Source organism: Choloepus didactylus, chromosome 2 (assembly GCF_015220235.1).
Source record: "Choloepus didactylus isolate mChoDid1 chromosome 2, mChoDid1.pri, whole genome shotgun sequence".
Taxonomy (NCBI): Eukaryota; Metazoa; Chordata; class Mammalia; order Pilosa; family Megalonychidae; genus Choloepus; species Choloepus didactylus.
In genome coordinates this window covers 209,162,631-209,175,564 of record NC_051308.1, presented here as the reverse complement: position 1 = coordinate 209,175,564, position 12,934 = coordinate 209,162,631, and the positions used below count along the sequence as shown (strand labels likewise).

Below are 12,934 nucleotides of genomic sequence, written 5' to 3'. Positions count from 1 at the left end.
TTAGCAAGTACTATAGTTTTACTGTGTTTTCTAAATTGTTAGTTTTGGAAGCTATTGAAGTGGAAGTATATTTTGTTGAAGGGAAAAAATCCAGCAATAAAACACCATATTTAGTTTGACCACACTTTAGTAGAAAACATATAAAAAGGCATGAAAAAACATAAATTGTGTGTGTGTGTGTGTGTGTGTGTGTGTGTGTAGGAAAGCTGTACACCAAATTTTAACAATGGTTATCTCTTCTTGGTAATAATTATTTTCTTGTTTTTGCTTGTGTATTTTCTGGCATTTCAGAAATAAGAGGAAATCAATAAAACTATTGAATACTAGAAAAAACAAAACCAAAAACTACCTGATCGTGGTATTCTTTTAGCACCACACTGGATTCCATTCCATCTCCAGTCTTTCCCACCTACATATTGTTAAGTGAAAGTGGTATGGATTTTTTATATCAACGTTGTTTCAACAAAAAAGTGATGTGTCCTTTTTGCCAATGGTTTCCAATCTCCACAAAGAAATTCACATGCATAATCTCAGCAGAGGAGAACGGTTCTATTCCTTAATCTCTTTGGGGGCCCCCCACACAGGATGCTTCTCCTGCTGCAGAAGCGGGGTGATTCAAACTGGGCTGGGATCCCTGGATGCTCCCCAAAGAAGAGGGGGTGGATCCGTGAGCGCTAGCAACCCGAGAACAGCCTCAAAGCCGGGAGAGGCTCCCCCGGAGGACGCTGGGAACAACGCGCCGAGGCGGCTGCCGCGCAGGCGCATCCGGCTCGGGGTTGTTGGCGGTCGCCGTACGTGGGAGCATCACCCGGAGCTGCCCCGCGCGGCGGCGAAATTAGCTGGCGGCGGCGGGAAAGAGAGGGTGTGCAGTCGAGCGGTGAGAATGGAAAGCCGGGGCCCTCTGTCTTTAGGGGAGGGAGGCGAGTGGAGAAGCACAGGCTCCGCCCCGGTCGCGCGCGGTGCACCCCGCAGTCGGGCTCAAACAAAGACCCCCAGGACGGGGCAGGACAGGGCTTTGCCGGTCCAGCCCTTGGAGAAAGATTTATCCTGCCCTTTGCGGGGGAATGAAACCAGTTCAGAGGGGTCACGTGATTTGTCACAGCCAACATGGGAGGGAGCTGAATTCAAACCCAGATCCTTTCTTATTCCAAGTCTTGTACTATTGTGAACATATAATATTGCCCCAAATAACGAATTGGGCGTCATTTATCTCTTTATGCTCCGAGAGGCCAGCTAACTGTCGGCTGTGTATATCCACGGTCTCCATGTATCTTTTGTAAATTTTTTCGGTGATATGCGCAAGTTCTAGAATTCTAACCCTGTGGCTGCACTTTCTTTTCCTTTTTACGGACTTTAGTCTTGGGCAGTATCTTCAGAGGTGGCTGCTCAGTTTGAACACCTGGAGCCTCCAGCTGCTGCTGAGGAGACAGATGGAGCCCAAGATGGGAGATGTTCCTTGAGAGTGGTTGACTGAAAACATTGCAGACTTTAGATTTTGGTACTGTATGTTCCCCGGGTTCATGAGAGTGGAAGATGCAGAGGAGCAGGAGTTGGTGATCAGAGGAGATCTGTTCAACTGTGAAGCTCTGGTCAGAGATTCCAGCAGTTATCTCATCAGAAGTGGACCAGCTGGACCAGGGCCCTCTGCCTTGTGGGCTGTGGCGCCATCATGCTGCAGCAGCTCCTGATCACCCTGCCCATGCAGGCCAGCGCCTGGGTGAAGCTGCACCATCCAAAGGTGGCCAAGGAAGGGGTCCCCCTATGGGAGGATGTGACTAAAATGTTTGAAGGAGGTGAGAATTAGACTGATAGGTGGGAGGGAGGAAAAGCATTCTCCTTACCTGTGAGAAGGAAGGTAGACATCTGGGCAGAAGAATCTCTTAGGGAGGCACTTAGGGAAAAGAAGGGCTCTGGAGTTCTTCATTATGCCTCTTGCACTGGGGTTTTCCTGGATAGTAGTGGTCAGTTCAGTCTTAAACCAGTATTTCAGTGTCATGATCATATTTCTTCCAACTTTTCATCCTCCCCATGGGCATATGGGCCAGGGAGGATTTGCCTGAGGATCTTTATTTTACTGTGAGGAAATGGGAATCAAATGGGAGATCTGGCCAAGGTTGCAGAAGTACTTGGTTACCAACTCAGAAGTAGAGGGCAGCAGGGAAAGTACCAAGTGAGCCTGGAGTGTCTTCTCCAGAAAGCAAGGAAGACCTCAAATGGGGGTGTGTCAGAAGTATGTAGTAGCCAGGTTCAGGGTTCCCCCTGGACCAATTTGGAACAGTTTAAGTGTCCAAATTAATTGTAACACCTTGATTAAATAAATTTCCTCAAATTCATGATGGCACTTAAAACAGAGAGAGGAGAGAGAAAGCTCATTTACTACATTGGGCAAGAGATTATTGTGGTGGTTGATGCATCTTTCTTGCATTTTAGATCATCTCCAGTTGCTAAGGGAACCTGCCAATAAACCTTAAAGGAATGATGGAATATGTCAGGGGAACAGGATAGTTACATGGTATCAAAATATTACTCCCACAGATTATCTGCTAAATGCAGAGGATTTTCTGATGGCAAGATCTGGTGGTCACCATCTTAACCAAGTGTTCCAGTAATGGACAACCTGACATTTTGTGTCTTCTGGGTGATGCAACATAAAGCACATTGTATCACCTATGAAGTATTCCTCCCAAAAATGTTTAATTTGAATCTAAATTAAACTTAAAGACTGAACTTCTGGTTTACTGAAAAGTCAGGGGATGGGGCAATAAGGTAAACCCCACCATGAGGATACCTTTGGACTATTCTGTTCTCTTAAAAAGTAGATGTCAATTAAAAAAAGGAGCGATACTGTTCTAGAATAAAGGAGTGAACTTTGATTGGTTACTGGTTTGAAAAAATTCAGAATAAAAGACAGTTTGGGGACAGTTGGGAAATCTGAATGTGGACTGAATATTTAGATGATACTATGGTATTATCGTTAAGTTTCTTAGGTGCGATTGATGATATTGTGGTTATGTAGAAGATTCTTATTTGAAGTATTTGGGATTGAAGTATCATAATGTCTGTGACTTTGAAATGGCTCAGAAAAAATATAGATAAAGCAGATATGGCAAAATGTTAGCAATTTTTGGACCTAGATGGTGGATATATGGATGTTCAATATTCATGGAAAACTGTTGGAAAAAAATTCAAAGATGTTAAATCATGAGCCTTAATTCCTAGTTCATATTTTGAATACCTCAAATTCAGCCAGTATTTCTTGGATTCTGGCAACATGGCAGGGTGTTATGCTTAGCAAGACAGTTTCTGCCCATATACTCATACTGACACTAATATTCAGTCAAGGAAGATGATTATACAAATAATCATCCTATTAACGAGGCAGCCAGAGATGAATGACATAATAGAGATAAAAACCAAGTTTTGGGGGAGTATAGAGGAGAGGACGCTTTCTTCTAAATTCTAAGAATGTCTGAGAAAACCTCCCTTGAACTGGATCTGAAAGATTTCTCAGTTTTTCACTGAGTAGGACTTGGGGAAAGTATTGAGGTGTGTACTATCATGTATGTCCAAAGAATGTCAAATAGTTTGGTTTAACTGAAGTTTAGGGTGTGTGTGTGTGTGTGTGTGTGTGTGTGTCTCCAGTGGATGAAGAATGGCATTTAGAGAGAGAGAATATTTGGAGAAAAAGCTTTGGCATGGCTATGGAGGGTCTTGAAGTCCAAGGTGAAATGTCTGGATTTTTCTTTCTTGTTAGTGGGGAACCCTTGAGGACTGAACAAAGAACTGGCCTGGTAGATCTATGCTGGCCTGGACCATCATTGGTCACTGAAAAATAGTGATGCCCAAAGCAACACACTCCAGGTCCTCCTCATTAAGGAGGCATCAGGCTGCCCTTCAGTCCCTCTAAGTGGCCTCTTTGTGGGGTGTTGGGGAATGAGCAACATTCAATGGGTAGATTAGGAGAGAAGACACATTCAGTGCATGGGTCTGCAGGCAGTTTTTTCTGTTTGGGGGGATTTGGGAAGATGTAAATCTCATGGCTCTTTTCCTTCCCCAGCTCTGCTATCTCAAGATGCTGACGAGACCCAGGCAGAAAGTTTAGAGGATGGAGTTACTCCAGGCCTCCTGACAACAGAATCCCAGGTGGGTTGGCGTTTCCTGTCAGTTTCTTGAAATTGTGTCTCAGATTTTAGTAGTCGTGAGCCTTGATTCTCTTTGATTCTGCTTTCTGAATGGGATTTTCTTAGTCTGTTCTTCCTTAGGAAATCAGGCTACATCGGTTGGTTTCACAGGTAATTTCCCTACCAATAGTGATCTCTCTCAGCAACCCTTGTTTCTAGCTGTCCTCTAGCCATGTATCCTACAAATTTAAGAATTGTGCCAGTGCTGCGACTTTGAAATTGAGAGGTATATGAAAAAAAGTGTGTAATGTCGTCCTTACCCTTAGAAACTCACAGATGTCATCTGGGACAAAGACATTTTAGGCAGCACTTTAAGATGAACAGAATCAGGTTCTGATATTCTTGGAGATGTATACACTTCATTAATGACCTTTAAGAGAGGACTTTCGGTCGAGTCCTAGAACAAAACTCAAATTGTAGCTGGAAAGAGAAATGAGTAGAGAAGATACTGGCAGGTCATAAAGGGTACAAACTAAATAGGCTGGGCAGAAAGAGAAGGAAAATTTCTAAGAGCAGCGTAACAGCATGTTGTATGTCATAAATGAGCTAATCAGATAACTGGTGGCACTGGCAACTGGCTACTACTAAACCTCAGAAACATGGGAGAAACAAAAGAAAAATTATAGAGCAGTCAGAGAAAACTATTTAGAGGGAGATATTATTAGAGAACAGAAGATTTTTTAAAGTGAAGTGATCTTGGCTTCCTAAATCACATGGTACAAGATTTAATCCCATGTCTTTAACCTTCCTCAGTTTCCTTATCAGTTAATGTGGATGCTAATGTCAGTCTAATAGGCCTAAAATATTTATATATTTATGTGTTTATCATACATAGCATTAAAATAGTCTCTGCACTTAAGAAATTGATTGTTGTAATCTCAACTTTCTGGCATTTTCCTTCACAAAATTTCCAACAGCTAATGTATCTCTCTGCATTGGGAGCATTAAAAAAAAATAACTGTCACGTTGTTCTTTAATTTGTGTAGATCATACATGAAAGGTTCTCATTCTTCACAATACAGAATTTCTGCTCTGGTCAAAGGATCTTTCTTACTAGGCAGAACTCATGCTCCTTTTAAAAACTTGCTGTTCTCTCTTACTTTTCCCATTAACAAAAATACCACTTATATTAAAAATGTTCTCATTTTAACCAATTTGTTCAGCCCCAAAAGGGTGCCTGTCTTCTCTAGTGGCCTTAGCTTCTTTTGAACTCTCCCCTTACTCAGATACTCCTGACTTTATTGTCCTCAATCTAAATTACTGTGCATTGTCCTGTGACCTCCTTTAATATTTCATGCATATTTTTTCCTTCAGCCAAATTGTAAGTTGCAAAAGGCAACTTACATGTTCTATGCATTGTTTTATAACATCCAGCAGAGAATTAGCCAAATGATTTCAAGGGGGTATCTGGGAGAACGTGACTGTAATCTCTGAGCATCTAGACAGGGTCAGAACAACTTCTTGAACTCTGCCTGAAAAGAAATGTATTTGATGTTCTAGGAACTGTTAACCTTCGAGGACATATCCGTGGACTTCACCCCGGAGGAGTGGAGACAGCTGGCCCCTGCTCACCGGGATCTGTACCGGGAGGTGATGTTGGAGAACTATGGGAATTTGATCTCAGTGGGTAAGGATGGGGTTCCCTTTGTAGTTAGAACCTACCATTAGAAGAGAATCTTGATTTCTAAATTAAGTGTTGTGCTTGGGCTTTGGATTCTGTATTAGAGATTTCTAGTTCCTTCCGAACACCAAGTCAGGATTGCTGTGGTCTTTTCTGCCCTAGTCTTTCCACTCTATTTTTCAAAGGGCCTGAATACCAAAGGACTGTTTTTAAATTCTTGAGATGGCTCTTTGACTTCAGCATATACAGTCTTTTTTTCTCCGTGAGTAGGATATCAGCTTTCCAAACCTGGTGTGATTTCCCAGTTGGAGAAAGGAGACGAACCTTGGCTGACCAAGAGAGAAATTTCAGAAAGTCCAAGTTCAGGTAAGAGCAAGGCAGAGGGAGGCCTTTGTGATATTTGCCAGAGAGTTCTCTTCAGAGCCTTTCCCAAGCTGTGGAGAAGTCCAGAACCGTCTGGATGGGACACACAGAAACCTGATTCCACCACCTCCGTTACCCTTTTTCCTGCACTTGGATCTTCTCTTTAATCTCTCTGGAGTCAGAGGAAAAGAGGTGCCTTTCTCATTAGGGTTATCCTCCTTCACCATTTATTCTGATCTGATTTTCACAATTTCCTCTTTCTCTAGCATTCTAAACCTTGGCCTGATTATAGTTTCTCCTGTGCATTCATACATGCAAGGCTCTCGTCTCATTAAATACAGCACCCTTCACTAGATTCTCACATCATTTTAACCGATTTCACTTTCTCTCAACCATTCTACTTTTAGTTTTTCTCCAAATCCTATTTTGTGATCACTGCTTCTATATTTTAATTTTATTTTACATTAAAAACACACACACAGTACCAATTTCAAAGCAGGCACCTGGATTTTATGTCGGTTTATAATAATTTAATGTGCCTGAGAATTTTTGTGCAGGTACATGTCATTTTTCATTAAAAATATACATAGTACACTTTGGAAAAAGTTTAGCTGCCACCATGTTTCCTTACAAAAATTTTTACATGTATAAATAAATAACATCCCCTAATTGCTATCGATTGCACTTCTGGTTTAACACCTTTCAGCCTCTAAGGAAATTTGAGAGATATGAAATTATGTTCATATTCCTTGGCCACTGCACTTATCCAGAAAAAATATTCTGGAAACAAATTTCTTTGGTTCCAAATTACCCTTATCTTTCTTCTTAAAGTAAATCCCTCCCACCCCACCCATGTTGGGTTTTTGTTTTTGGTTTTTGGTGTGTTGTATAAAAATACAAATTTAAAAAATGAATAGCTAGATACCTTTATTAATTGCCTCCACAACAGGAATTTGGGTGGTGGTTGTGCTCCCAGTGGCTCAAATCTGCTTCAATTTTGGTTCTCTTTTTAACTCATGTAATTTAATTTTTTGTGTCAAGTAAACTATGACTCTGAGAAGTCACCACACAATTATTTCTTACCAGATGGCTTTGAACAGTCTTCTTCAACTTCTAAGAACAGTAATAATGACAGCTGCTTACCAGGCTGTCCTCTGTATGAGGTCCTGTACCTACACGAACCCCATTTTATGAATTAGGAAAAGAAGCTTCAGAGGTTAAGAAATTTGCACTGGGTCACATAGCTACTACTTGGTGGAGTCTGTAATTGAATTCCAATCATTCTGATTCCAAAGTTTGGGTTCTTGTGATGCTGTTCTTGATGGCAGCATTAAATTCTGTAGACCTCACTACCTTCTTAGGATTCTTTCCTCTACTGTCTAGTTTAATAGTTTTGGTCTCGTCTCTCTCTCTTACAGCTTTTTCAGTGCTTCTCATTGATGTCCTCTTTGATGTTATATCATTTCTGCCTTGAACTCCAGTAACAAATAGACTTGAAAATTCAGACAGAATGGGAATTTATTTCTCACTCATGTTGGGGAATTTTTTAGGTCAGTGGAGAGTTCTTCTCTACCTGGCAATTCAGTAAGTCAGGTTCCTGGCTCATTGTGACTCCACTGTCTCCTAGGGCCTCTTCATCATCTGCAATTAGCCAAAAGTAGAGTAAGAACACAGAGGAGCTCATTTGGGAAATTCTCAGGCCAGGAATGACTTGGTTGTTATCACTTTCACTCTAATTCCCTTAATAGAGGAGACCTGTGTAACTTTGATCAACCAAATTCAAGGGAGAGTGAGAAATATAGTCTAGCTAAGTATCCAGAAATGAGGAGAACAGATTTTAGTGGACAGCCAGCAGCCTTTGCCACAATTCCTGATTCGATTCTGGTTTTTACACTGCTATTCTACTTCTGTACAAGCTCCCACAAATGCATTTTGATTGATAGTCTCAACTATCCCTTCGATGTGTATATTCTCTTTATTTTCATCTTGGTCTTATACACCCACGTGAACTCTACTCCTACAAATCCTCTGGCATTTAGGACATCTCTATATTGATGTGCTAATGTCACTTTAAATGTGTCTAAAAATGGAAACTATCTTCTACCTCAAACAAGTTTCTCATTCTAACTCCCCCATTCTTTCAATCTCTAAGACTAGAAATATGGCATCAACAAGAATATATCATCTTCTCTGCTCTGTCTTTCCCCTAATCTCCATAGTTTCTTCTTTGAAAATACCTGCTAGACCTACTTCTGCTTCCATCTCTGTTAATACAATGCTAAGCTAAGCTCCCATCATCTCATGCCTAAATTACTAAAATTTCTGGTTGCATTTGCTGATGTCTTTTCTTAATCATTGGATACTATTCCAGATTTGACCATTTGAAACATTTATATTTTTCTTATTACCCTGAAAGTAAAAGTTAATGATTCCCTATACCCTCTCATAAGTAATTTAAGCATCTCTGCTTGCTTTTTAAATTCATCCAAAGATATTCCAGCAATTACTGAGTACTTTCTCTATCCTGTTACTAAAGTGGGGTTAGGAATCCTGGGACATAGGATTTTACTGTGAATAGGATAAAAATCAGTGCTTTAGGGTCCAGAATGGATGGATAGAAGTGGAAAGAGAGTGAAAATCAGGGAAACACACTCATCCAAATATGCTCTGTGAAATATGCTATGGATAGAATATATAGCCTCTATCCTCAAAAATTTTACTTTATAGTTAATATTTTGTCACAAATTAAGAAACCATTTTCTACCTTTTTTATGTATAGGCCAGAATTATGAAAATTGATAAAATCCAGTGAGTATGCAAGGAAAAGCATCCTCATTCACTGAGTGCTCACACCCCTCAACTCAACAATTTCCCTTTAGTAAAGTATATGAAATATTGACAGGAGTGATGTAGATTATGGTGCGATTTGTAAGAGTGAAAAATTATAGACAAATCAAATATATTTCAATAGGAACAAGTTAAATTCTGGTATATCCATACAATAGAATGCAATCAGTTGTTAAAAGGAAGGAGAAAAATCTAAATGTAAAGATGTTGGAAGGGGCCCCAAAATATATTTAAGTTTAAAAAATAGATGCAGAACCATATGTATACTACTATCCCCTTTTTTGTACAAATGTATATTTATGATAGTATATATATATATAGAGAGAGAGAGATACACACACACATTCACATATGCATACTGTTGCAAAATGTCTAAGCAGATATATTTCAAAATCTTCAGAGACTGGAGGGAATGGAGATGAGATAGGGAAAGGCTTTCCCTTTTTAGTGTTTAATTTAAAAAAAAAAGTATTTGGATAAAGAAAATTTTGTCATGGAAATGCGAGCTTGAGATAACGTTAAGTAAGATGGGATTCTAGTACCCGTCTTACTTAATGTTATCTCTTGATTTTTGCCCATACAGTGATGCCATCTTTTTAGTCCCTCTCCCCTTGCAATTCACAAGGATGGGTCCTCCCAGTTTCTTAGAGTCACCTCGCAAACTTTTAACAGTGTCTTTACCCTGACCACTTCTTCACTTCCTTTTATATCAACTCTCTAGGTGGCAGGATCACATTCGAAGATAGTCCAAGCCTTCTGTACTTACTATATGTTATTTTTTTTTTTTATCCCTTTCCCATTTTTAAAGTGCAGTGAAGATGGGTCATTTGTACTTTTTATTTGTTTCAGACTTAGGGAGTAAAATAGAAACCAAAGAGTCGGCCTTAAAGAATGACATTTTGTGGGAAGAATTACCCCATGGCCTGATGATGGAAAAGTTCACAAGAGGAAGCACCCTGTACTCTACATTGGGAAATGTCTTCAAATCTGATAAGTTAGAAAGCCAGGAAAACCAAAGAATGGGTGTGGGGCAAATCTCCTTGATCCACAAGAAAACCGTCACTCAGGAAAGAGACCAAGAATCTAACAGATTCGAGAAAACTATTAATGAGAGCTCAAAAGTTAAACCAGCACCAATTGATCCTCCAAGAAAAAGAGATCATAAATATGACACCCCTGAAAAGAAAAGCAGATGCAATTTAGATTTGATTAATCATTCAAGGAGTTATGCAAAAATAAAAACATTTGAATGTAATATTTGTGAAAAAATCTTCAAACAGCTCATTCACCTTACTGAACACATGAGGATCCATACTGGAGAGAAACCTTTTAGGTGTAAGGAATGTGGAAAAGCCTTTAGCCAAAGCTCATCCCTTATTCCACACCAGAGAATCCATACTGGTGAGAAGCCCTATGAATGTAAGGAATGTGGTAAAACGTTCAGACATCCTTCATCCCTTACCCAACATCTTAGAATTCATACCGGGGAGAAGCCATATGAATGTGGTGTATGTGAGAAAGCCTTTAGTCAGAGCATTGGACTGATCCAGCATCTGAGAACTCATGTTAGAGAGAAACCTTTTACATGCAAAGATTGTGGAAAAACATTTTTCCAGATTAGACACCTTAGGCAACATGAGATAATTCATACTGGTGTGAAACCCTATATTTGTAATGTATGCAGTAAAACATTCAGCCATAGCACATACCTAACACAGCACCAGAGAATTCATACTGGGGAGAGACCATATAAATGTAAGGAATGTGGGAAAGCCTTTAGCCAGAGAATACATCTTTCTATCCATCAGAGAGTCCATACTGGAGTGAAACCTTATGAATGCAGTCATTGTGGGAAGGCCTTCAGACATGATTCATCCTTTGCTAAACATCAGAGGATTCATACTGGAGAAAAACCTTATGATTGTAATGAATGTGGAAAAGCCTTCAGCTGTAGTTCATCACTTATTAGACATTGCAAAACACATATAAGAAATACCTTCAGCAATGATATGTGAAAATATATTCAACATCAAAGAATTCCCACTGTAGCAAAAGCCTCTAAATCTTTGGTTCCCTGACTTGGATTTCAAGAACCAAAAATATTTTTTAAAAGTCAGTTTGACACAATGTTCCCAACTAATAATTTGCTGTATTAGGAAACTACTGCCTATTATCAACATTGTTTCAGAAAAGAAAGGACATTTTCATATTTTAAAAATGTAGGAAGGATATAATTGGTATTCAGAACAGCTCTTCACATTGAATTAAATCAACTTTATGAAAATTTCCCAAATTGGACTTTACGTTTCTCATTTCACTGTGGGCCAATGAAAACTTATGGTCAGTGATCTGTGGATTAGCTTTTGAGAATCACTTTTAAATTAATCAATAAAATATAGTAGAACCTTTTAGGGTAGCCCATTATGTTGCTCAAAAAGATATAGATAAAAATTATTTTTAGAAGAAATGTTAAAGGGAGTTTTCTAGAATTGATAGATAATCTATATGTGAGATACTTGTTTATATTTTATGGTTCTCTATAGAGCAAGAGTTGGCACACTTTTTGTGTCAAAGGCCAGAAAGTAAATATGTTAGGTTTTGTGTGCCAAAAGATCTCTGTCGCAACTACTCAACTCTGCCATTGTAGCATGAAAGCAACAAGGTAAAGTACATTAACCAGTGCATCTCATCCTTGGCACTATTGACATTTTGGGCCCAATATTACCTTGTTAGGGGCAGCTGTCCTATGCATTGGAGGATGTTTAGCAGCATCCCTGGCCTCTGCCCACTAGATGCCAGTATCTCACCACCCACTAGTTGTGACAACCAAAACCGTCACCAGACATTCCCAAATGTTCCCTGGGTGGCAGAGTGTCCCCAGTTGAGTCACAGTCAAATGGATGTGGTTGTGTTCCAGTAGAAGTTTACTTACAAAAACAGATGGCAGGCCACATTTGGCCCAAGTTCTGTAGTTTGCTACACAGTATGGCAACGAATAATAATTTAATGTTGGACTAGTATGTTTGTGCATAGTTATGCCACAAGTTTTATTTCCTTAATTCTTTTACTATCTCTTGAAAAAAAAAAGACAAACCACATTTTCAGTGGTGTCATACGAGCTTAGGAATTATTTATGGAGACATTAATGCAGACTTAAGTCCATAAAATGCTTTTTTGGTCATTTGTAAATACTTGGGGATGTATCTCTAATACGTAAGCACTCTTTTATAAAATAACCACAATGCCATTATTATACCTAAAAAATTAACTATAATTCCATACATATTGATGCCTTTTTGAGGATAGATATATTGAAGTTGGTGGCTGCTATTTTAATTTTGTTTTTGTTTTTTAACTTTCCTTTTGCCAAGCATATAGGGTTAGATTTGAAAATGTTCTTTCTGTTGAGTGGGAGGATCTTTGTGATAGCCTCCAGAACAAGGGGCCCACTAAAAAGGGTGAGGGGTCTGGGAGAACGTGATTACAGGTGCCCTATTAAGACAGAGAAGTGTGGAATAGAAAGTGGAAGAATTAACATAGTACTTACTTTACTAAATTTAATAGCTACTGCATCCTTCCAAACATAATTGGAGTTAGATCAAGTTTAACTTCATACTACCTTATGTGGCAGATAAAAAAAATACTCAATTGCCGGATAGTGTGAACTATCAAAAGTAAAACTGTAAATCCAGAATATATACCAGTATCTAGATTTTTCTATTACTACATTTTCTCTTTTCATGGGCCTTTCTAACTCTTAAGTCCTTGTGTGACTGATGGGCAGAAAGACTGGCCGAAGAATACTGTTCCTTATATTGGTTCTACCAAGTTGCTTTGGTCTTAGATTTCTCAAGAACTTGAATTTCTCTAATTGCTTCTTTTGGTGAAAGCCATGACTGTTATTTTCCTCTGTCTACACTCC

The 12,934-nt window shown here is 39.2% G+C and overlaps 1 protein-coding gene across 3 annotated transcripts; it reads left to right on the top strand.

Moving 5' to 3' along the window:
• Positions 1-688: 688 nt before the first annotated feature.
• ZFP69B (ZFP69 zinc finger protein B) lies at positions 689-11,455 on the top strand. Of its 3 annotated transcripts, none has more exons than XM_037827572.1 (6): positions 689-877; positions 1,358-1,738; positions 4,058-4,143; positions 5,682-5,808; positions 6,073-6,168; positions 9,862-11,455. In XM_037827572.1, exons 4-6 carry the CDS (start codon positions 5,775-5,777, stop codon positions 11,025-11,027), a joined length of 1,296 nt encoding a protein of 431 aa, XP_037683500.1. In that variant the 5' UTR covers positions 689-877; positions 1,358-1,738; positions 4,058-4,143; positions 5,682-5,774; the 3' UTR covers positions 11,028-11,455. The 3 variants fall into 3 exon arrangements, with proteins under 3 accessions (XP_037683500.1, XP_037683498.1, XP_037683499.1); XM_037827570.1 differs by having other exon boundaries at positions 1,358-1,793; XM_037827571.1 differs by lacking the exon at positions 6,073-6,168 and having other exon boundaries at positions 1,358-1,793.
• The last annotated feature ends 1,479 nt before the right edge of the window (positions 11,456-12,934 follow it).